The 25790-nt window shown below is 40.8% G+C and overlaps 1 protein-coding gene across 2 annotated transcripts in view; it reads left to right on the top strand.

Moving 5' to 3' along the window:
* The first annotated feature begins 399 nt into the window (after positions 1 to 399).
* NT5C3A (5'-nucleotidase, cytosolic IIIA) overlaps positions 400 to 25790 on the top strand; it is a 56623-nt gene continuing 31232 nt past the window's right edge. The window contains exon 1 of one of the 2 annotated variants that reach the window (XM_008591518.1): positions 400 to 606. Coding sequence is in view for 1 of the 2 variants with exons in the window: in XM_008591517.1 (XP_008589739.1) it covers positions 469 to 606 (138 nt within the window). In the remaining variant the exon portion in view is untranslated. The remainder of the gene's footprint in view (positions 607 to 25790) is intronic. The other variant, XM_008591517.1, reaches the window with a different exon arrangement.

The raw sequence follows: 25790 nt of genomic DNA on the forward strand, positions 1-25790 counted from the left end.
AGGCGGGGAGCGGGGTGCAGCAGAAAGGGACAGACGCGGCGGAGAGGACACCGCCACCCTCGCCCTGTTGTCACGGCGCTTTACAACGGGCGCTACTGCGTAAGTCAGCGCTGCGCCGCGGCGCCTGCTGGGAGTTGTAGTCCACGGTGGCTAAGTAGAGGAAGGCGGCGGCGGTTTCCGAGGAGACCGCGCTCGGATCGGAATCCTACTGGGCGGGGCTCGTCTGAACCACCGCCTAGTCCTCAGCAGAGAGAGAATCAGTGCAGTTCCCTCCCCTGCCCTCGCAGCCGTTCCTCCCACCCAGGCTCTGCGAAGACCCCGCTCCCGCCTCGGCTCCGGACGCGGGCCACGCCCCCCAGCGCTCGTGGGCGGGGCCTCCCGGGGGGCGGGGTTTCGCGGGCGTCTCCGAGGCGCGCCCCCGCGAGTGGCCTGTTGTTTCCTGGCGGGAGGCGTGCGAGGACCCTGTCCATGGATCGCGCGGCCGTGGCGAGGGTGGGCGCGGTCGCGAGCGCCAGCGTGTGCGCCCTGGTGGCGGGGGTGGTGCTGGCCCAGTACATATTCACCTTGAAGAGGAGGACGGGGCGGAAGACCAAGATCATCGAGATGGTGAGTGCTGGGGCTCGGAGCGTCCGTCGCGCTTCAGAGAGCCTGCAGGGCCGCCCGTCCGGCCTCGTCTGCCAGTCCTGGGCCGTTGCTCGAATGTGATGGGGAGCTGTCGGCGGCGCCGGTCAGGCTGGGGTCACACAGCTCGCGGGACCCGGGCTCCCCGTAATGCGGCGACCCCGCGGGCTCGGTGACCGGACTGGACCCCCGGCGGCGTTACTCGGGTGCTCGCGGCTTTCGTTGTGATCCCGTTTGAAAGAGCAAGGATGGAAGTAGATGATTGGGAGACAGGCTACCTCGTGCTGCAAAACCGGTTTCTGCAGAAATAAACTGCAGGTCCTAGGCAGGTGGCTCCTTCCCATCCCGTGTCCCCCAGCATCCGCGCCAGACAGGTGCAAATAGTGCAGTTCCAGTTCCCACATCGGGGCTGCGATGAGTTACGGTATGAGGGAGTGCAGTATCTTCAGTGTTTAAAGAATGCCGGTCAAGCCAGTGCGAATTCAGAATATTTTATTTTGCATGTGAATTATTCCTTCTTGTCTCAAACTCTCAAAAAGTATCCATGTGATTTGTTTTTCCATAGTTTGAGATGTTTAGTTTTGTTGTTTAATTAGATCCGACTCAGCAAGTCATTCACTGACATGCATTCTAATGTACTTACTGGAGTGCATAATCCTGGGTGTACTCCAGATCGTGTGCTGTCCTTGTGAACATTTGCGGTGAAGTGTTTATGATAGAAATAAGTTGAGAATCTACTGCTATACTAAATAATATCATTTTAGGTTGTACTACTTGGAATTTTTCAGCATCTGTCGTATTTTCAAACTGTTGAGATGATTTGTCCCCTTGGTTGGTATTGGCCCCTGGTTGAATACAGAAATATTTTGCAGATTAAAAGCAAAAAAAAAAAAAAAAGTTAACTCCCACATGTCTCATATTCCAATAATATTCCTAGGTTTTGGATTAATTTATTCTTGGGTAACTCCTTTTCTCCACCTGTATATACCCATAGCAGCAAATGTTTTTGTCTCAGAAGTTTCGTTTTGTTCATGTTGGGGCCTGCTTAGAGAACTTCAGTGGCTTTCTTTTGCCCAAAACCCAAAGTTTATAATGCATATATGGGGGGAAAAACGAATTGCCATGCCTTCCTGTGTTTACTTAAACTGTGGATTGGTCTATTACATAATTTCTCTAAACCAAGTAGAGCTAAAAATCAGTTGCTTTTACAAAATCCTACAATGATACCATCATAGGAACAGTTTGCTGTCTTTGTGAAAAATAATGAAGGCCCATCAAGAATACCAACGTTACTTATACTATAGAAATCAGTCAGTGGGCCGGCCCGGTGGCGCACTGGATAGTGCGCCGCTTGGGAAGCGCGGCGGCGCTCCCGCCCGAGGGTTCGGATCCCACATACAGACTGGTTCCCGCTCACTGGCTGAGGGAGGCGCGGGAGCAATGCCGAGGGCAACACTGAGGGTTGCGATCCGTTGCCAGACACGGAAAAAGAAAAAAAAAAAAAAAAAAAAAAAATGCATGTGCTTTTGTAATTTACCTGAGGAAAAAGAAAAAAAAAAAAAAAAAAAGAAATCAGTCAATATTTGCATGTTTACATAATAATGCATTATAATTCAGATTGTGATATATGTGTGGCCTGCTAGTAGCTTTTCAATGGAAAAAGTGAAAAGAGCTTCATGTTTTCAACTTTTGTAATTTTATTAGGTTGCTTCTTCAAATGAGATAATGTGACTGGGAGTCAGAAGACCTGGGTTCGAATATTGGTTCTCTCTCTGTAATAGCCGTGTTTTAGGGGGCCTGCTCTGCCCTTCCCATACCCACTTCCCTCAGAGAATTTGTACAAACCCATGCTGTCCAGTGAACATAGCTCATATTGGTTACAGTTAAAGGAACCAGAGGTAACTATCTAATCAAGGTGGGTCTGTCTGTAGCTGGGTAGGGAAACAAATGACTTCTGAGACTTGGCTCAAATTGATGCTTTGTCTTTCAAGAGTTTTTAATTGAGAGACTTGGGGGAGTCGCTAGTGGACTGACTGTGCACAGTATAGCTGAAATGTCCTGTAGGGCAACAAGATAAATATACAGATGAAGCCAGTCAGAGGATATGCTGCAAATGTTCAGAGCAGAGATAAGAAGAGCGAGCCATTTAGTGAAGTTGGCTCTTTCTTTCCTTCCAAGCCTAATTATTCATGCTTTTGTGTGTTCCCTGAGACCAAGAAAAGTGAAACAGTTACCTCCACTTATTCATGGAGCTAGTTTGGGTAGATTTCTCTAACTTGCACCCAAAATCTTTTAAAGATTACTAATTAATTTATCATAGTCAATATACTTTATTTTTAAATAAACTTTTTATTTTAGAACAATTTTAGATTTACAGAAAAATTTAGCAGGTACATACGGAATTCTCATATATCCCACCCCCAGTGTCCCCTACTATTAACATATTGCATTAGTATAGTACATCTGTTACAATTAATGAACAAATAATGATAGATTACTAAACACCCTTATTTTATTCAGATTTCTTTTGTTTTTACCTAATGTCCTCTGACCCAGGATCCCCTCCAGGATACCACTTTATACTTAATTATCATGTCTCCTTGTCTCCAGTTGGCTGTGACAATTTCTCATATATTCTTTATGTTCTTTACCGTTTTGAGTAGTTGTGGTCAAGTATTTTGCAGAATGAGCTTCCATTGTAATTTGTCTGAAGTTTTTCTCATGATTAACTGGGGTTATGGGTTTGGGGGAGGAAGACCACAGGTGAAGTATTATTTTCATCACGTCATATCAAGGGTGCATACTATCAACATGACTTAGGGCTTTACCCTTGATCACCCGGCTGAGGTCGTGTTTGTCAGGTTTATCCACTGTAAAGTTATCTCCCTCACGCCTTCCATGCTGTGCTCTTTGGAAGCAAGTCACTATGAGAAGTCCATACTTATGGAGTGGGGAGTTTTGCTCCACACCCTTGAGGGTGAAGTATGTATAAATTAATTGGAATTCTACACAGGAAACTTGTCTATTCTTCCCCACTTATTTACTTATACATTCGTATTTATAACAGTACTCTTATTTGTTTTATGTTTTGGGTTATAATCCACTACTTTTATTTTCTTGCTGACACAGTTCCAGCTTTGGCTATTGAGAGCTCTGTCAATTCGCATTTAAGTTCCTTAGAGTTCCCTACTAAGTTCCCTATTGTCAGTAGACTTTCTTATTGAAAATAAAATATTGGATGCTAAGCAGATGAAACTGTGAGGATGAAAGGGGTTAGAACAGAGGTCTTGGAAAGTATGCCCCATAGGCCAAATCCCACCCACAGTCTTTTTTAGTATGGCCCTTTCAGAGAGCTAAAAAGGGTTTTTTCATTTTTAAATGGTTAAACAAAATCAAAATAATGCCATTTTGTGACAAGTGAAAATTATATGAAATTCAAATTTCATTGTTCTTAAATTAGTTTTATTGGAGCACAACCATAGCTGTTCATTTATATACTGTCTGTGGCTGCTTTCATGCATTAAACATTTCGTGCATTATGCTACTCAACATTAAAGTTGCGTAGCTATGACAGACTGGATCCTTCACACTACTTATCGGGACACCATAAATACCAGTGACTATGGGGTAGCTCGACAGTGTTTCATATCGCCTATCTGTGTGAAAAGACATTTTCAGAGATGAAATATGTAAAGTCTGATTACAGATCAGCATTACAGACAAACATTTGCAATAGATTTTGATGCTAGGGAATATGCTAACTTTTGAGCTCCAATTAAGTGAGAAATGTTACCCCCCCAAAAAAGATTCCATGCTTCTCATTAGTAAACCTGTATTACCAAAAAAAAATTACTATTATATTTTAGATTTCACAATAAACTTGTGGAAATTAGTTTTTTTCTCTAGTTATGTAAGTACCTCTATAATATCCTCAGTTGTGTCTCTCAGCCCACAATGCTTAAAATATACAGTGACTGACCACTTATGGAAAGTTTCTGGACCCCTGGGTTAGTAGATAAATTCTTGCCTAAAATTTTGTGATCTGGTTGGGGAAAGCAGAATGTACACAAAAGCTAACAATTTATATTCATAAGCATACTAGACCAAAATCTTAGCCTATGAAATGAAGTGTGAGTACTTCTATTTTAACCATATTCTATTTGTTATCAAATAATACATATGGTTAAAGTTAGATCATAAATTAAAATATTATAGAGAAAAACTCTTTGGATATTTGGAGCTTTACAAGGTGTCAGTATTTCAGTTTGCCCTCTGATTCAGGGCTTGGTTCTCTGCTTTAAAGATGTAAAAACTCTGGTCATCATCTCAGTGACAGATTCATGTTAATGGAATGCATAAGCAATTGGAGTTTGGATCAGAATGACAGTTTTTAAAGGTATAATGCCCATAATCCTCATGTTCAGAGCACTCTTTTCCCAGGATCAGGAACCTGGGAGACTTACATAAAAAAAATTGCTTGTTGGTGATGGAATCCTGTTGTCATGAGGACTCTGGAAATGCTTCATTAATTTCTCTAGTGACCATAAATATTCATTTTTGCCAGATTCAGCATCTTTCTTCTCAAGATGTTGGTTAAAATATTCTTGTAACAGATTACTGCATAGTTCCAAGATTAAATCTTTCTTGTATATTCAGACATTTCCCCAAAACTGTTTCCTGGTACCTGGTATGGCCATTCCTCGGGGCAGTGCTTCTCAAAATTTTCCAGTAAAGGAACTCCCCAACAGCAGAGGAGAGCGAACACTTATACCTGCAGGTCTGGAGGTAGACTACCACACATGAGAATGCTTGAAAAAGTTTGTGGAAAAACAGAATTAAAAGATAATATGAGGGCTGTCCAGTTAGCTCACTTGGCTAGAGTGTAGTGCCATATGTAACACCAAGGTCACAGGTTGAGATCCCCATGCCAGCCAGCTGCCAAAAAAAAAAAAAAAAAGATATTATGAAGGTTTCCATGCACTTTTTGGTGACCTCTCTGTATATATTTTTTTCAATCTTCGGTTTTAGCTTTAAAATTCATTCAGATTTTGCACTCTAATCCAGGATTATCAGACTAAATTCGTTTTAATATTAATTAAAACTTTTTTCTTTTCTGAAAAGATAAACTTTGATTAAAATTAGTTCGTTAAGCAGATTACCATATTTTCCCCTTGTTTAGGGGTTCTCTCCAGCATACCACTGAATGCCCATGAGAAGCCTAGTAAGAATGAGAACCCAGTCATAAATCCTTCTAATTCTTGCTCTTCCACTTAACAAACGGTGTGGTCCTGAATAAGTTATTTAACCTTGCTAAGCCTTGAATTAAATAAGCTGTAACTTTGAGCAAGTCCCTCCATCTCTGTATGCCTAGATTTATTCTCCATATCTGTAAAATGGGGAATACTCATATCTATCTTGAGTTGTAAGTATGAAATGAATTAAAGTATGTAAAGTATTTAGTAGCATCTGTCCCATAGAAAGTGCTTAATAAACTGTAGCTATAATTATTATACTAAAGCGCAGACTATCAGTCCCTCTTACATCCTACTGTCATCTTTCCTTGTGGACACTAGTAGGCCATAATTTTGAACTCCTGTTCTTGTTTTCTCTAATCTTTCTTTATCTCTCCTAAGCCTTCATTGTAAAAACTCCACTCTTTCTTTAGCCAACCATTTACCTTTTCCTGTGCCCTATTTTTTTGTAATTATTCCCAGTAAGGATGACTTGGACTTTTTTTTTTTTTTTTTTTTTTTCAGTGAGGCACTCCCAGGCCTGCCATCTCCAGCATGGCCCCAAGGTGAACGCTAGCCCCTGCCTCTGCAGGCACTGTGCTGCTTTATCTATGACAAATGAGCCATTTGTGAGAGCAAGAATCCAAAAATGTTAGGTATTATGCAGTCAGCAGACTGACCTGAGACCTATATAAAAGAAAAGCTGTTTCAACACATGGACTATTTTTGTACTAGAATTTGCTAACTTGTAATATGGAATTTTCCTCTTGGCCAATAATCAGGATTTCCCTGTAAGTCACTTGGACATTGGTCACTTGTAGGAAATTTAAACTCTAATTATGACAGCTACACTAAAAAATAATTGTACTGAAATTAACTTGTCTATTTTCATTTGGTTTTAATTTTTTTTTGTGAACGGTAAGGGGATCGTAACCCTTGGCTTGGTGTCGCCCACACCACGCTCAGCCAGTGAGTGCACAGGCCATCCCTATATAGGATCCGAACTTGCAGCCTCGGCGCGCCCAGCGCCGCACTCTCCGGAGTGAGCCACGGGTTCAGCCTGGACTTTTTGTAGACTGAAACAAAAAGATAAAAGTGGCCAGACATGTATATAGAAGTTTGTACAGTTTACACAGAATTTTGCACAAATGAAACTGGTGTTTGAAGGTGAATTACAATACGTAATTGTAAACCCCCTTCCCCCAACTTCTCTTGGATTCCTGCAGTTTCAAGGCCTTTCTCATATCTAATGACCATCACTTCTCACTTGCTGCTTAGTTTAACTCACTGTTCCAGTCGAGCATGCCAACGCAGATATAACCTTTTCTCTCTGGGCCCTTCTTGACCAGGAGTGGGTACTGTCTTGGTAAAAACAAAGATTCTGGAACAAAGCTTGGGTGCCCATTGGAAGTTTCCCGCCAGGCAAAGAAACCTGCTCTAACACAGTGTAGGCTTTTGAAGGCTGAGGCTCTGAGGGAGGGAAATGTAATCATAGGTGTCTTTAATGTACTTTCTTTATATTGAATGATACATAACAACTTACTGTGTTTTACTGGGTATTTTTTTTTAGCTGTCCAGTATGGGAATCTGAACCTGTGGCCTTGGTGTTATAACACCGTGCTCTAACCAACTGACAGGCTGATTATTATGCATGAACATTACTTCCATATTTTATGCTCTCCAGAGATCATTTACCTGCTTTCAAATTAATTTAAATATAAAAGCATTAACAATAATAAACTTTTGGAGAAATAATAGAAGCTGTGATTTTGTCTTATAAAAAAAAAACAAAACCCTAGTACTTGAAACTAAATAAAACTGCCAGTGACTAAAAAACAGCAGTATACAAGTACTAAACGTGGCTTCTAGAGAAGACAGCTATGGGAGAATCTTTACAGCATTTAAAAATGTGTGTGCAGCTGGCCGGTTGGCTCAGTTCGTTAGAGCACAGCCCATTAGAGCACAGCCTTGTAACACCAAGGTCATGGTTTCCGATCTCCAAACCAACCAGCCACCAAAAAAGGAAAGAAAAAAAAAAAGGGAAGATAAAAAATGTGTGCGGCTAGCTATAGGAGGATTGAGAAAGCACCAATGAAACTTGTTATTTTTTGGATAAGGTGCAATCACTTTCAAGAGGAAATACATTTTGAAGTGAAATATTTATTTTATTTTAAATGCACATATGTGTATATATGTTTATACACACATATGCTGTTTATAAGAATTTGTCTTATTCTTTCTAGAATATGGTGGTAGAAGTCTTGCAAGGGTTATTACCAGTTATTTGTGAATGAACGATATATTTCCTATTGTATAATTATCACCCTTCATTTAAATCAAGTTTTCCACAGCTTCAGGAATCTTAGTTTTCCCTGCTATCCCTCTTTGGTTGTCATTCTTATTAGATAGGTTAACCAAGAGTATGGATTTTATTTGTTTTTGTTCAATTTTGCCTTTGGCTACCCAAATTTACTTTGATCTCTCAGTGAAATAATTTAGAATTTGGTGTTCCATTGTATTCATTCCAGAGAGTAATCCAGAAAATTTAGTGTATTATAGCACAGAACAACTCTTAATATATTGATAACAAATCGGATAACTTTTCTAATTATTTAAATTCTATATGCTTAATTTGTACTTTGAAATTTCAGAAAGCTAAGAAATTTTTCTTTTCAATCCAAGGTGTTAAAACACAGCACCAAAGCTGATTTTTAAATTTAAGCCCCTCTATACTTGTATACAGCATTATTCTGTTGGCTCCTAAAGTAAATTGAACCCAGACCTTCCCTAGGAAGGTTTTAAAAACTAAAATAAGGGATCCCAAACTAAATTACTTTCACAGAAAAGAGTGACTTTATTTGATAGACTGTTCAGTAGGCAGATAGAGCTAGCTGATGAGAGCAAATAGTTCTAGCTTCACCTATTTACTGAGCGAAATAGAATTACGATCTTTAAACTAGAGAGAGATTAAGAGTTTTATGATCTAAAATAAATAATTAAATTTGGTGATCCCTAAGATCTCTTCTTTTTGGGGGAGGGGCGGCTGGCTGGTAAGATCACTTCTAAACGTGAGTGGTTTGCTGAATAGACATGACGCAAAGGATGTAAATAAAACACAATATTTTTCTCTTTTGTGGCCCCTTTAATATTTATTCACTGGTGGTAATCTTTTCCTGGTGAAAACAATAATAGGTCCGTGACTCTTGCTCAGTCTCAGGTAAAAGAGAATCTTGTAATACATATATCTGAACATCATGTACACAATACATACATACAGTTTTTCTTTGTCAATTTAAAAACTGTCAATTTTGGGGCCGGCCCGGTGGCGCACTGCTACAGTGCGCTGCTTGGGAGCGCGGCGGCGCTCCTGCTGAGGGTTCGGATCCCACATACAGACCGGTTCCCGCTCACTGGCTGAGCGAGATGCGGGTGCAACACCGAGGGTTGCGATCCCGTTGCCGGTCACGAAAAAAGACAAAAAGGAAAAAAAAAACTGTCAATTTTTTAAAAGTTTTTAAATCACAAGAGTCAGTCATTTCTATAAATAAAAGTGGGCAGTTCTGTGTAATATTCACACTTTCAGAATTAACTTTGAGGTGAGACTTGGAAGTGGACATTACTAGGACTCACCAGCATGTTTAGTCCCTTTCCCCTTCTGTGTTTCAGCCCTCCATGTTGTTGGGCAGGCTCTGTGACTAATCCAGCCAGTAGACAGTGTCCAGAGACCATATGGTCACTTCTGGGATAACACACTCTGAGCACTTGCCCATGTTCTTTCCTTCTGCTGGGGCACACACTGAAGCATCATGTTGAGAAGGAGGTGACAGTATCAAAGCAGCATGGAATATTGAGCCAGTATTGGGAGGGCAGCTGCCCTGTGGAGTCATCTGCACCCATATCAGACTTTGTGTCAATGAAAAATAAACTTCGTGTGTGTGTTAAGGAACTGAGATGTTGGCGTTGTTACTGCACTATAGCCTGTCTTAATACAGACTTCTTCACCACACCCAAGCTATGGCTTACTGCAGGTGGCTTCTCCCCTCCTTAGTTAATGGTGGCCGGAAATCTGGGATGGGAGAGGACATCACAGTCAACTTCTTCCCCCAACCCCCCTACCTCACTAGCCTGGGACTTTTGGGTCAATGGGATAGGGGGAAGGGAACAGCACTGAGGAAATAAAGAAATGAAATAGTTCTCATTTGACTGGGTAGATAAGTGCTCTCTAGGCCTGCAAGATACTTATTTATTTCTCTTGTCCTTCACTGCTTCCCCTCATGTGGGCAATGCCTTTCCTTCAGCAGCCCCCTTTCTCTCTGCCCTTAATGTTTTCAAGTGACCCCATTTGGGCTCTTGCTTTTGATGTCCTTCTCTCTCAGGTGGTTTTTTTGGGCCAGATGTAAGTAGGTTCCAGGCTGGTTCTAAAAAAGGAGGAGAGACATCAGCGAGACATGTACACAGAGTGACAACCATTTGCGAGCCAAAGAGAGAGGTCTTGATCTTATACTTCTAGTCTCCAGCACTGAAAGAGAAATAAATTTCTGTTGTTCACATCACCTAGTCTGTGGTAATTTGTGATGGCAGCCCTAGCAAACTAATATAATCCTTCTTTTAGGTTCACAGCAAAACTGAGAGGAAGGTAGAGATTTCCCTAATCCCCCTGGCCCCTCACACGCACACCCTTCCCATTACTAAAATCCCCCACCAGAGAGGTGCATTTCTTATAACCGATGAACCTACATTGACACATCATCACCTGTGTATTTATTTTATTTTTTTTGTTTACTTAAAGAGGCTCATGAATATCTTTGATTCCGCTTTATTTCTTATTACAGCATATGTCATCGCTTTTTTTCCCCAAAGGGATACTCAAAAGTTTTCTTGCCCAGAGTCAATGTTTACCACTCAGAATCAAAACAGAACAACCTCACTTGATTAGAAAGTTAGATGTTCCGGGTAGCCCAGAACATCTTCAAGATGATTTTCACATAACAGAATCATGTCTGTCTCACTGCTGACATCCTGCGCGGAACCTACAGGATGAGAGTTTCACCCCAGGAAGTGACAGCCTCATCAAGGGTAAGATATGGGCCTGGCAACCAAGAACTCTTCCCCCAGAGAAGATGTGGATCTGTGTCTCCTCCACTTTTTGAGGAGCCAGCTAGGGGTCCAGCATACACCGTCCCCTGTACCATGTGATGGTCACCTGTGCACTCATCCTCCCAACCCCTCTTGGATTAAGGAAGACTGAAGACCAGCCCTTTGTCAGGGGAATGACTTTCCTCCTCCCTGTATTTGCAGGGCTGTTGGGACAGTGTGATTTCTCAGTGATTTCCTACAGTGTGTTTCCCTCCCTCAAGGTTGGAAGGGGTTAACCACCATTCCAGGAATTAATAATTTTTATTACTTAAGCTGAAGTAAAAAAAAAAGTGTTTCATCTGTAATGTGAAGAAACTGAGTCTCACCTTTAAGAGAATGAAAGTTGTAAAGTATTATATTTTCTGAAAACCATTTATATCAGTGGATCTTAAATTAAGATGAGTTTGAAATGATTTAAGAAGTTTGTTTTAAAATATTCATTTTCTGGGGCCGACCCTGTGGCTCTCTCGGGAGGGTGCGGCGCTGGGAGCCTATGTAGGGATGGCTGGTGTGCTCACTGGCTGAGCGCGGTGCGGGCGACTCCAAGCCAAGGGTTATGAATCCCTTACTGGTCACACACAAAAACAAAACAAAACAAACAACAAAAAAAACCCCACCTCATTTTCTTTTCTTTTTTTTTGAGCGGTAAGGGGATCGCAACCCTCGGCACGGTGTTGCTGCACCATGCTCAGCCAGTGAGTGCACCGGCCATCCCTGTATAGGATCCAAACCCACGACCTCGGTGCTACCAGTACCGCACTCTCCCGAGTGAGCCACGGGGCCGGCCCCAAAAATACTAATTTAAAAAGTCAGATTGTCCTTACATGCAGTGTGCAGCATAGTGTGAGGACTGCAGTGTTACATGGTATGTTTATTGAGTGCCTAATATGTGATTGACATCTTGCTCATGCCTTATGAGATGTAAAGAATGATAAACCCCATCGAACCAATACATTAATCAAAAAGAGATAAGAATTATACATATTTGGAAGGAAGAGACTAAACACCCCACCTATAGACAATATAATTGTCTACCTAGAAAATCTTAAGGAATCAGTTGAAAACCTGTTAGAATTAATAAGTTCATTAAGGTGACCAGAAATAAGATTGAAATACAGCAAAATCTACAGCATTCTGATATACCAGCAAAAAAATTTTTCAGTAAGTTGGAAAATGCAATAGAAAAAGAATCCTGTTTATCACAGCAACCAGAAAAAACCCCCACAAAACACGAAGGAATTTTAAGCCTTTGCCATTGAGGAGATAAGGCATATATAAACATGAGAAGCTAAATAACAGAATAAGACAGTATGTGAGAATGTATATGAAGCAATAAACCCTATGGAAATTTATTCATTCAGCAATTACTCATTTGCATATCCTTTGTATGCCAGCACTGTTCTAGCTACTTAGTAACAGCAGTTAAGAAAACACAAAAATCCCTGTCCTTATGAGTACTGAGGTTGGAGATGATCTGAGAAAGAATAGTGAAATTGGAAGAAGCAGAATTTAAGCTGGGCCATAAGGTTAAATGAAATACAGAGAAATAGGGAGCTTTGAGGTACCTGGTAAAATGAGCAAAGCCATAGAGGTAGATAATGAAGGGGACAATGAATAGACAAATCTGGTTGGAACAAAGATGCTTGTTACCTATTAAGGGTTGATAGGAGACAAGGTTTGAAAGCAGGTTGGAGTCAAATTTCAGACAGTTTTTAATACCATGCTCTAAGTTTTTCTTGTGCATGAGTGGGGAATTTCTCACTGAAAGTAGCATTTATAAATTCTACTTGCTGGATATGGAGATAGTGGGGATCAAAGATGACTGTAGAAATTCTCTTCCTGTGTGACAAGATATGATTGACAGAAACAAATGAGGGAGAGCCAATTACGTAGGGAAGGAGTCAGCTGTGTTGAGTCTAACGCGACAGCATGAAACTGAAATAGAGCTCCCTACACCCTCATAACGTCCGCTATCTGCTTCTGTAGTTGCGTGCTTAACCTAAGTAACTCCATTTTACCCCCTGTCTGACCTGCAGACTACCCCCCCCTTCTGCATGAGAAACTGTTGACCTCATAGAAACAAAAACCATTGCATAGAAACAGGAGCCATACACGGTGAATTATTACATGGGAGCAGGAACCATACACAATGAAAACTTGTATGCTTGATCGCTCAAACAGCTCATTCCTGTCCTCTGTGACCTAGCTCCCTAGCTTGCTTTGTGCACCTGTACAAACCTGTGTGCCAACGGGATGTAGTTTTTGCCTTTAAAAACCCCACAAGACCAAGGCCCGAGGCCACTCTTTCTGATTGCTCCTTGGGAGACGGATGCTGGCCAGCTGGAGTGAATAAACTGCCTTTTTCTGCACGAGTGGTGTGTAAGTGCATTTCTTGTGAGAGGGTGCCTGACAATATTTTGGAGTCCCCAGCAAGATTCTTTCTCTCGCGAGTATATCCCTCCCTGCACTTCTCTCCTAGGAGAAGATAGAGAAGCTGTTCCTCTTCTCCCTGGAGGCAGATAGGGCACTTTACTCTCTCCCCAGGTAGGTGAGATCTCAGTAAGGGACGGTGCACACACCAATGGTTGGACTTAGGGGGAGGCTGGACACAGCATTAACTCCCCTAGTCCTTGGGCTCCCGAGACATCACTGAGCCCATTGATAATTTGGATTTGACTTTGGGACTTTCAAGTCAATAGGAATTGTGTTTCTGTGTTTCTTGTTCATCTTTGTTGTTGTGATTGTTGTGTCTGTGGATCTCTAAGAGTAATTTTGGACATGGCCACTTGTCTGTCTTTTGTGTGTTGCCAGCTGTGTGTTTTTGTGTGTCATTAACTGTGGTCTTATATAACAAATGGGACAAAATTCCTCCTAACAGGTCTGTGGGACAACCCCCTTACATACAGGTTTGGATTAATATAATCTCTGACAAGCCATCATGACTAAAAAGGTGCCTTAAAAAAAAAATGTCCCAAGGTGGATGGAAATAGAACACCATCTGTGCTTTTTAACTAAGCCTTCTCTTCCAGCTTCTCCAAAGAAGAGCACTTCCCCCACAGCGCCTCCTGTACTCTCTGACACCTCTGAAGACCCAAGGTGGCTTTAAAAATTGAAAATAATCTAAGAGTACTTCCTTTAGTAATTTCTTCTCCCTTCACTGGAGAAGATTTAAAAATTTGGGGAAGGTCGATGATAAGTTAAACAGCAGTAGTTTATAACAGCAATGATTTAATCTCTTAATATACTGTAACCAAAGAAAAGAATTTGAAAAACTGTTGTAGGACTGCTAGATTAGTCCCGGAATGTCAACCTCATTTTTGATTTATTGGCTTTTGTTACTTTATGTCATGCTGACCTTATTGTTAAATACATGTTTGTTTGCATTCTTTCCACTCATGGAGAAAATGGGGAAAACATTACTTTTAAATTGGTTGAAAGCATTAACTGACAAAATACTTCAGAAAAATGTGAATTAGGCAGCTAAGAAAACATACTCTGTTCACTTAAAAAAAATATACAGCCTTATTAACTCCACAGTGTAACAGTTGTCATAGTCAACATTTAGGTAGATATAAATAAAATATTTAAATGGTAGTGTAAATAGCTTTTAGGGCATACACATAGCTTTTTCCTAAAGAATTGCTCTGGCAATTTTGTTAAAAACCAACTGACCAGAACTGTGGGTGTATTTCTGGACTTTCTTTGCCTGTTTCCCATACTCGGAGTGGCATTGTCTCTCCCTGCTGTTCCTCCAACCCCCCCCTCACTCCACCTGATCTTTCCCTCTGCATACTCGTAGTGGCACTGCATATCAGTCCTCTCCCTGCAGTTCCTCTAACCCCCCCTCGCGCCCCCCCGCTCCACCTGATCTTTCCCTCTGCATGCATACTCGTAGTGGCACTGCATATCAGTCCTCTCTCCCTGCAGTTCCTCCAACCCCCCTCCCACTCCAACAGGCTCCCTTCATGCTTTACAACTGGAAAAATCAAAATCCTTCTTTCTCAGAAAAACCTCAGGGCCTCATCTCCCTCCTGGAGACTGTTTTCTTTATGCACCAGCCTACATGGGATGATTGTCAGCAATTCCTGCAGACTCTCTTCACCTCAGAAGAACACAAATGGATCCAGAGGGAGGCCCTGAAAACTGTTACCGGTCATGGTGGCTGACCCTCTGATGACCCTGTTCACCTCAAATGTGTGTTTCCCTCTAACAGACCCAGGTGGGACCCAAACATGGACCAAGGTAAGGGGGCTCTTGACCTGTATCGCCAGACTCTCCTTAGGGGACTCCGCACAGCAGCCCAGAAGCCCACTGACCTATCAAAAGTAGGCGAAACTATTCAGGGACCATAAACAACCCCTGCCACTTTCCTGGAACACCTTATGGAGGCTTACAGGACCTACACTCCTGTGGACCCTGAGACCCCAGAAAACGGCGGGTGATAAATATTGCCTTTGTTACCCAGTCAGCCCCAGACATTAGGAGAAAGTTTCAAAGACAGGAAGGATTTAAAGGAAAATTGTTATCTGAGCTGGTTGAAATTGCCCAGAGGGTCTTTAATGACAGATAGTCCAGAAGAGAAACAAACCAAAAAGCTAGATCTTAAGGATGCCTTCTTCAGCCTCCCACTGGCCAAAGTAAGCTAACTTCTCTCTGCCTTTGAATGGACTGACCCTGGGGGAGGATACTCTGGACAATTAACTTGAATTCACCTCCCCCAAGGATTTACAAATTCCCCAACCTTATTTGATGAAGCCCTTTACCCTGTTTGTTGCTGAGATGTGAGACATTGCCAAGGGGGTGCTCACCCAAGCCCTGGGACCATGGAAGAGGCCTATCACCTACCTCTCCAAGAGGTTGAACAGTGTAGCCACAGGATGGCCAACCTGTCTCTGAGCCATAACGGCAACTGCTTTACTGGTAAAAGAGGCCAACAAGACATATGCTTAGTGGTCCCCCCACTCTGTACAGACTCTCTTACAAAGTGCACTTGAACGTTGGCTGTCAGGGTTTACTTCTAGATCAGCCCCTAAAAACCATGGCTCTGAATCCGGCTACCCTCCTCCGGGATGACAAGCCAACCGAGCCTGTCCATGACTGCCTCGAAACAATCAAGACTCTCCAAGGCCTCTGGCTGGACCTGACTGATGTGCCCTGGACAGAGCCTAATGAAATGCTATTCACTGATGGAAGCAGTTTCATCTCCAATGGAATCAGGTATGCCGGGACAGCCATGGTAACTTTACATCGGGTCATTTGGGCTCAAGCCTTAAGCCAAAGAACATCTGCTCAAAAGGCTGAACTCATAGCCCTAACACAGGCTTTAAAGCATGGAAAAGATAAAACTGTTAACATATATGCTAACAACAGATATGCTTTTGCCACTGCCCATGTTCACGGGGTTTTATACAAACAGGACTATTAACATCAGAAAATAAATAAATAAATAATAAAGCAAAAATACTAGCCCTCTTTAAGGCCATATGGCATCCAGAAAGAGTGGCCATCATACATCGTCTGGGGCACCAAAAAGATAATCATTAAAGTCCCAAGGCAACGCTGCTACAGATTTGACTGCCAAAGAGACCACATTAAAACCAGTTGGGTCATTTGACTCTTTAATAGTTGTTTGAGCACCTCAATTGCCTCCGACTCCCCATTATAATAAAGAAGAAGAAAAACATGCGAAGATCTTAAAAGCCTCCAACAATGCCATGAATTAGAAAATTCTGCCAGACCACAGGATTTATTTGCCACAGGCTCTAGGCAGATGGCTGATTAAACAGATACATCAAGGAACACACCTTGGATCCACAAAATTAACTGAACTTTAAAAAAATATTGTTACATTCAAAATCTTGACAAAATAACAAAAGACATTGTTACCAGATCACAAATAAATCCAGGGACAAAATCAAGGCTGCCCATTGGAACCAGAATGCAAGGAACCAACCCTGGTGAACACGGAGAAATTGACTTCACTGAGGTAAAACCTGGACAGTATGGGCATCGCTACCTTTTGATGTTCATAGACACTTTCTAGATGGGTAGAAGCCTTTCCTACCAAAACTGAAACCACTCAGATAACACTAAATAAATTGTTACAAGAAATTGTCCCCAGATTTGGCCTTCCTGCAATATTGGGGTCTGACAATGGCCCAGTTTTCACAGCATGAATTTCCCAATTAGTAGCTAAAACATTAAAAATAAATTGGAATTTACATTATACTTATAGGCCACAAAGTTCAGGATGGGTAGAATGAATGAATCAGACTTTAAAAGAAACATTTACCAAATTAAAACTAGAAACTAGCAAGAACTGGGTGAGCTTCCTTCCCTTTGCTCTCCTAAGGGCTAAATGCACCCCCTACATATAAGGAATTACCCCTTCTCTGTTGCCCCACCTCAAAGATGATAAACGTGCTGAAATCACTAACCATAACCTTCTTCAGTCTCTTCAGGCCCTCCAACAGGTAATATGCCCGATTCACCCCTTGATCAGAGAGGCCTACGCACTGACAAAAGCAATTGGTCAGTTCTGCAAAAAGGCCTCCTGGAATTTGAGAGGGGTTACGTTGAATCTGTCGATCAATTTGGGAAAGATTGACATCTTAACAATATTGTCTTCTAGTCCATGAATATGAAATGTCTGTGCATTTATTTAGATTGTCTTTAATTTCTATTAGCATTATTTTGTAGATTTTAACAGACAAGTTTTACATGCTTTTGTTAAATTTGTTCCTAAACATTTTATTCTCTTCAGTGCTATTGTGAATGAAATTGTTAAGTTCATTTTCAGACTGTTCATTACTAGTGTATAGAAGTACAATTGCTTTTCTCATTTTAATCTCAGGTCCTCAAACTTGCCAAACATGTTTAGTTCTAGTAGCTTTTTGTGTGGATTCCCCAGTATTTTCTACACACAGGACCATACCATCTATGGATAAAGAGAGTTTTACTTGTTCCTTTCCAATCTGGACCTCCTTCTGTGTCATGAGCAGACTGGCTAGCATACAATGCTGGCCCCATACAATGCTGCATTAAAATGGCAAGAATGGGCATGCATGCCTTATTCCTCAGTTTATGGGAAAAGCACCCAGTTTTTCACCATTAAGTATGATGTTAGCTGTGGGCTTTTTATAGATGCACTTTATTAGATTGAGAAAGGTGCTTTCTATTCCTAGTTTATTGAGAGTTTTTCCAATTAAATAACAATTTAAAAATGTAAAGTGCTTTGATAAAAAGATTTACACCAAGTGGTCAATCTGACAATGTTGTAAAAAGTTAATTTTTTCCTCTTTGCTGTGGTCATTGTGTCCTACACAGAGGCTGTACCTATCTGAATGTGCAGCAGTAGCTGCACCCGTACATAATCCACACAGTCAGACTAACAAGGTGGATTGTACATGGCTCTAGGGAAACCTGTTGCTTCCATACCAACCATTCAAGTGTTATTAGAAACAGCCTTATATTAGTCAGAAAACACATTAAAGAAAGAGAAGAGTCATATAGTAATAATAAAAATGGGTTTAAAAAATCTTTTTCCTGGTCACCTTGGTGAATGAACAATCAGTCAAACTCCTTGTTTTACATACTAAGTACAACACATTAAGTACCAATGAATCAAGGGTTTGATTCCTTTCTAAAGAGGACTTGGGAATGAAATAGAGCTCCCTACACCGTCATAATGTATGCTATCTGTTTCTGTAGAATTGCTTGCTTGACCTAAGTAACTCCATTTTACCCCCTGTCTGACCTGCAGGCTCCCCCCCCCCCTTCTGCATGAGAAACTGTTAACCTTCTCATAGAAACCATTAGCTGTTGCATAGAAACAGGAGCCATACACAGTGAATTATCACATGGGATCAGGAACCATACACAATGAAAACTTGTATGCTTGATTGCTCAAACAGCTCATTCCTGGCCTCTGTGACCTAGCTCCCTAGCTTGCTTTGTGCACCTGGACAAACCCGTGTGCCAACGGGATGTAGGTTTTGCCTTTAAAAACCCCACAAGACCAAGGCCTGACACCGCTCTTCCTTGGTTGCCCCTTGGGAGACGGATGCTGGCCAGCTGGAGTGAATAAACTGGCCTTTTCTGCACGAGTGGCGTGTAAGTGCATTTCTTGTGGGAGGGCGCCTCCCAACAAAACTTCATGTGGAAATGTCCGTCAGGCATTTAGAGACAGGACTATGCTACGGAGAAATGGAGATGAGTATTTGGGAGTCACCTACATAGAAGTTAAAATGTGTTCCAAGGAGAGAAGAGCTAAAGGCCAAGATCTGAATTTTGCAGAAAATTCTGTTATGGAGCTGGAGAAAAAAAAAATTGAGGAAGTATGACTTTAGGAGTAGTGTGTAGCTTTACCAAAGCCAAAAGGTAAGATAATAGTGAAGAAAAAGAGTGAATATCCAATTATGGGAGAGGGGGGAGTAGTGAATCAGAAATTTAGTGGAGTGAATGAACGGTAGGGTAGCTAATGTAGGCTACTCATTTGAGAAGTTTTTTTGTAAAAGGAATGAATTAGGGGGCTGTAATCAGAAAAACAATCAAGCAAAGGGTTTTTGTGCTTTTTCAAAAGAAAAGGTTGAAAATGTTGGTAAAGGGTCTGATATTTATGATTTATATAAAATATAATTTGGATAAGTTACATTAAATTGTAATTATGTCTTAAATTCCATTCATTAAAAAGATTAATTCACACTCTAGTTATTAAGAATATACAAAGTCATATATTGACTTTTACCATCATCTGGGTTTTTTTCCTCCCTAATGCATTCTTCTCTGAGTGAATTGAATATTTACTTCCGGTTTGCTTTATAGTATTCCTCTCGTGTTACTTAAGATGTCATTGATGTTTTGGGAAGAGCCTTACCTGCAGTTTCAGAAATGACCAAAAAAATAGTGAGATTTGGCACATTCATATTTTAGTTTTACATTGCAGAAATAGAGTAACCATTTATGATGTTACATAACTGAAAGAGTAAAATATAGTAGTAAGGTAAAAAGTAATAAGGTATAATTGTAGTTTTTTTTGTTGTTTGTTTGCTTTTTCTTTCTTTCTTTCTTTTAGCTAGCCGGTATCAGGATGTAACCCCAGACCTCGGTGGTGCTGGCACTGTGCTGTAACCAAGTGAGCTAATCGGCCAGCCATAGTTCATATTTTATTTGTTAAATATGTTACCATTTAGAGCAACAGGACTTTGTGACAGCACAGATGCTACAGTTATACAAACCCAGCTTTGAATCTAGTCTTTCTCATTTATCAAGCCACGTGACCTTGGGCAAGTTACTTAACCTCTCTGAGTCTCCATTTCTTCACATATTAGTTGGGAGGTAATAATAGTACCTGCTTCACAGGGTAGTTGTGAAAACTAAATGAAATAACCTAGTGCCTTGAAAATAGTCACTGTCTTTGAGAGCTTATTTCTTACAATCATTAAATAAAGTATTAATGACAGGCAGGAATGACTTTAAATTTACCAGATAAACACTGATTCTGGTTACTATTATTAGCCAAGATAGTAAATGGGGTGGGGGGGGGCAGGTTTGAAGAACAGCAAGGAGGTAGGAAAATGTAGAATAATAAGTTCACTTTAAGTCATATTGAATTTGAGATGATCAAGGAATAGCCAAGTAGAAATGTCCATGAATTAATGTAAGTAAAGGGCTTAGAAAAGGGCCTGGTCCACAGTAACCAGTATATGTTACCTATTGTTATTAGCAACTGAAAATGTAAAGCTGGAGCTCTGGAGATAAACTGGGGCTAGAAAGAATCTCTTCCAAAATGCCTGGCCTCGACAGTAGTAATGGGAATGGGTATGGTTTGTCATCCGTAGTTTTACAGCAAGAAGAAAAGAGAAAACCTGGCAATGCCAGCATTTAAGGGGTGTTCAGCAAGGAAAGTAGAAAGCTGTCAGAGGTGGAGTAACAGGAAATGTTTCCAAAAGAAGGGGCAGAACCAGCAGTGTCAGTCTGCGCTAAGGTCAGAAGTTGGACTGAAAGGCTATTGTAGCAGTGAGTTGAGCAGCCACTGGAAGAATGACAAAGTGAAGAAAACCAGAAAGCAACTTAAGTAGAGGAAATAATGGTGTTAGGACAGGTGTTTTGTTTTGTTTCTGAATGGTTGACACATGAGCACGCTGATGAGCAGAGGAGCACTGAAAAGCAAGTGATTAAAAAGATGTGAGAGAGGAGGAGCGGGAATAATCAAGTGAGCAAAATTCCAGAGGAGCTAGCAGGGCAAGGGCCAGAGACACTAGTGGTCAGGTGCCTGTTGAAGGGAATATGGAGCTTGTCTCTCTCTCTCTGAGTGTGCTGCTCATATTGTTTTACATATAGTTACTTATTGTGCATATTCTTTTTTTTTTCTTTCCTGGCAGCTGGCTGGTACAGGGGTAGAACCCTGGGCCTTGGTGTTATCAGCACCACCCTCTAACCAACTGAGCTAACAGGTCAACCCCCGTATTCTGCATATTCTTGTCTACATTATATCTGGTCAACCCCCGAATTCTGCATATTCTTGTCTACATTATATCTTATTTACAGCGTTACATTAATTGCCCCTACCTACTTCATTTTGTACTTCTGTCCAGTTGAACTGATTTTTCCTGTTAAATGGTGTCTCCTTCCCAACCTATTATATAATCAACTGCTTTTTAAATTTCTCCTGCATTCCCAGAATTCTGTTTTTTTCTAATTCTGTATTTTATCAGCAAATTTCTCATTTTTCTTAAACTATCCCCCAGAAAAGATAAGATGACTTAATTTTATGCAGTTCTTCTCATTGCCTTTATTAATCCACCCCCCCTCAAGCAGGACTATCTGTCCAGTGAGGTAAAATGCAAGCACAACACCAGAACACACGTGTAGTCCTAACATTATTCATTAAAGAGCAATATGGAGGGTAGGAAGTTATTTGGACAGCAAGATGAGGGAGATGGAACTGTCACTGGAACCTCCCCAACCTGTTAAAAACTGTCATTTCTAATTTAAACATCTCAACTATTTATGGTTTCCTTGTGAACATCAGCTATTACTCCTTAAATAGCTGGTGCTGTTTTTTGAAACTTTAGTATAGTGTTTCTTTCCAGGAGATAAATTTCTAACAAAAACTTCTTCCACTTTAAGATAATATCGGATGTTCTCTAAGTACTATACTGAGTCGAAAGCCCACTATTGAGTCTATATTTAGAAGAGGGGTGGCAGACTAAGATTTAAACAACTGCTTTAGTAAATAAACACTATGATAAAGACTTTAAGAATATCTCTGTATCTCAACTTTTATCTAATTTATACTAGTCATAAGGTTTATGACCTTTTAGGACTTGTTTTAAGTTCTTTTATCTTTTTTTTTCCCTTTTTTTCCTTCATGCAAAGGAGCAGAATGTTTTGAATTCTTGATTTGTTTTGTGAAACGTTTTCTCTGATGATTTCCCATAATTTAGCAATTTATATAGGGTCTTATATTGTTTACTGTTGTGTATGGTCTTTGAGGGCCTGAATAGATACATATATTTTTGTCTCCCTTTTTTTAATACTTGCACTTGACTAAGAGAAACAGAGAAACCCAAAACAGTGGCTTCAGTAAACAATACAGATTTTAGTTTTCTAATGGAATGAGAAATCTAAAAAGCAGGCAGAGGCTGGCCAGTTAGAGTGTGGTGTTATAACACCAAGGTGAAGGGTTCGGATCCCTGTACTTCCAGGTGCCCTCCCCTATAAATAAGTAATAAAAAATAAAAATTTAAAAATAAAAATAAAAAGCAGGCAGTTGCTGGTATTAACTGGGGGTACAAGGATATCAAGGCACAGATCTTTGAAACTTTCTTGGCTTTTCTCATGGTCACAAGGTGGCTGTTGCGGTCATGGCCAACATTTCCATGTTCCAGGCAGCAGAGAGGAGGAAGTAGGAAGGAGGATGCTTATTTAGGTCAAGCTGAATTTTCTGCTTCCATGTCATTGGAGAGAACAGAGTTATATGTCCACCCTAATGTAAGTAAAGCTGCGGAGTTTTTTTTGCTTTAACACATTGCCACCCTCCAACAAAACTGAGATTTTACTGGTAAGAACGAAGGAGAGAATATTAGGTACTCAGTAATACGGCAGAAGAGAACACAAATTCAGAATAGCTTTTGTCTTTTGTCTACCTCAAGAGTAGAGATATATTCACTCGCACCTGAAATATGTAGATTTAAAGTAGTTCTCAAGATATGCCACGGCATTCATGCATTCATTCTAGTGAGGTTTAGAAGGTAGATTCTCAGTGATGTGTCACAACTAGCATAAAAGCTAAAGTCCTAGCAGTACTCCAGGAATGAATGAATGTAAGTGTTGGGAGAGAGACCAGCAAAAGGCTGTTTGCAGTTCAAAGAAATAGGAGATGACATTGGGTAATGAGTCATGGCTCTGGTGGTATTTGAGAGGTGACAGTCATGATTGATCCAGTTTGAATAAAATATATTATAAAATAAGAGAAATACATAAACTTAACATTGGCAAAAGATATATCCAAGATCATCTTGAATTCCCAAATTTGCAAATATGAAAATGTTTGTATCAGGCATATGACTTTGTCCTTTCAAATCACATTTGTCACGTTTCCTGTGTATTATCCTCATGCCACAAGTTAACCACATTTTCAACTTTAATGAAAAGTTTGATCTCTTATCTAATGAGCCATTTTTATGTTAGCTAGAAACAGTTACTTCCTAGAACAGTTTTAGTTTTACCAATTTTTTTTTTCCTTTTTGTCTTTTTTCGTGACCGGTAACGGGATCGCAACCCTCGGTGTCGCGCCCGCACCGCGCTCAACCAGTGAGCGGACCGGTCTCTATATGGGATCTGAACCCTCGGCGGGAGCGCCACCGCGCTCCCAAGCGCCGCACTCTACCGAGTGCTCCACCGGGCAGGCCCCCAATTTTTTTTTCTTATTCCTTTTGTTGTGAATTCATTTATGCAGCAGATGGAGCCACCTTTGAACTAGACATTAATATTTTAAATTTATCCAAAAACTGTTTTCTGGCTAAAAGCCATCACATCCTTAGATCCTTTCACCTTCTTCACTTGGATTACCAATAGTCATTGATTTGGTGGCAAGGAGTGGGTTTTTTTTTTTTTTTTTTTTTTGGCAAAAAAGAGCAATTTTCAACCTGGCTAAGGTTTATAAAAGCTGGTTATATAAACTGTGACAACTAGAGGGCAAAACCTTGTTTTGAAATATAGGATCCCACATGCTAGTGTTTTACACCAATGGTTCTTAAAGAGTGGTCCCAGACCAGTGGAGTCATCATGAAGGGGAAACTTGTTACATATGCAAATGACCTAGCCCCACCCCAGATGTTACTGAATCAGAAACTCTGGGGGGTGGAGGGGGGGAGCGCCCATCCTTGGAAGGATGAGACTGGGAAAGGAGACTTTTCATCCTTTTACGTTTAACATTTAACTTTTTCATCCTTTAACATTTTACACATGCCAAACGTAGAAGTATGAGTTCTTAATACATACTCTGTTCTCCTTGTGTCTAATGAAAGTCTTATCTTCTTCTAATGTTTTATCTAAACTTTCATCAATAAGTTCGGTTTCCACGTTTTGGTTTTCTTCAGCTTTTAAAGTGTCTGAAACACAAACTTTTGTGCGATGGCTGAGAACTTCAACACACCAAATGTTTCATCACAGGCAAAAACAACACTGGCTAATATTGACAATCATACATATTTTCCCTTTACCATTAAAAAAACATTTAGAAGAGTGTGTCAGTTTACTTTCCTGGGAAGGCATATACTGTTGAAATTTTGACTTTCCACTGTTCTTCAAAACATTAATACAGTTCCCCAGAGTCACAAATAAGTGTTGATGTTCCCTGTCTCTCTTAACCTTTCACCTTTATTCTGTGTCTTCACGCTCCGTTCTGAACCAACAAGATCGCATAAAGAGGGCCGAACCCGTGGCTTACTCAGGAGCGCAGCGGTGCTGGGACCGCCGAGGCCGCGGGTTCGGATCCTATATAGGGATGGCCGGTGCACTCACTGGCTGAGCGTAGTGCGGGCGACACCATGCCAAGGGCTGCGATCCCCTTATCGGTCGCAAAAAAAAAAAAAAAAAAAAATCGCATAAAGACAATTCATTGACTCGAATTATGAGACATTTCAGAATCTTCAGTCTGTAATATTCTAATACTGAATATGCTGTGACTTCTATTAGAAGCATCGTTCAGTTTTGTGAAGGCTACACTCTGGTGTTTTATTCCTAGTTTTTGTTTGTTTTTGCCGGTGGCCAGTACAGGGATCCGTACCCTTGACTTTGGTGTTGCAACACCACCTCTAACCAGTTGAGCTAACCGGTCAGCCCTATTCCTAGTTTTAAAAGTCTTTATGCTTCTTTGGAATCAGGCACTTGAATACATTGTAGATATTTTATGAAAGAATATCCCTTTACATTTTGGGAAAAGCGCAGCATCTTTCTCTTTTGGAACTTAGATGATACAGAATCCAACAAGTCATAAATACATTCATTGTAAATCTCAAAGAAAGCCACACAGAAAACTTTATGTTACTGTCCATATTCAAGCTAGTTTGTTCACGGTGTTTCATGGAGTCTTCAAACTCTGGGATATTCAGAGAGTTTGTTAAACTTCATAAGAGTATCATAGTTGTCCTTACGCATACAGCCTCTTTAATTTGCCGAAGCAATGCCCTTTTGCTAGCAACTTCATCTGTTTTTTGGTCTGGTGATAACCGTACGTTTTCTCTGAATCTATGTGGTTTAAGGTTCATCCTCGTATGTAGTTTTTTCGGAAGACTG

Source organism: Galeopterus variegatus, unplaced genomic scaffold (assembly GCF_000696425.1).
Source record: "Galeopterus variegatus unplaced genomic scaffold, G_variegatus-3.0.2 Scaffold6985, whole genome shotgun sequence".
Taxonomy (NCBI): Eukaryota; Metazoa; Chordata; class Mammalia; order Dermoptera; family Cynocephalidae; genus Galeopterus; species Galeopterus variegatus.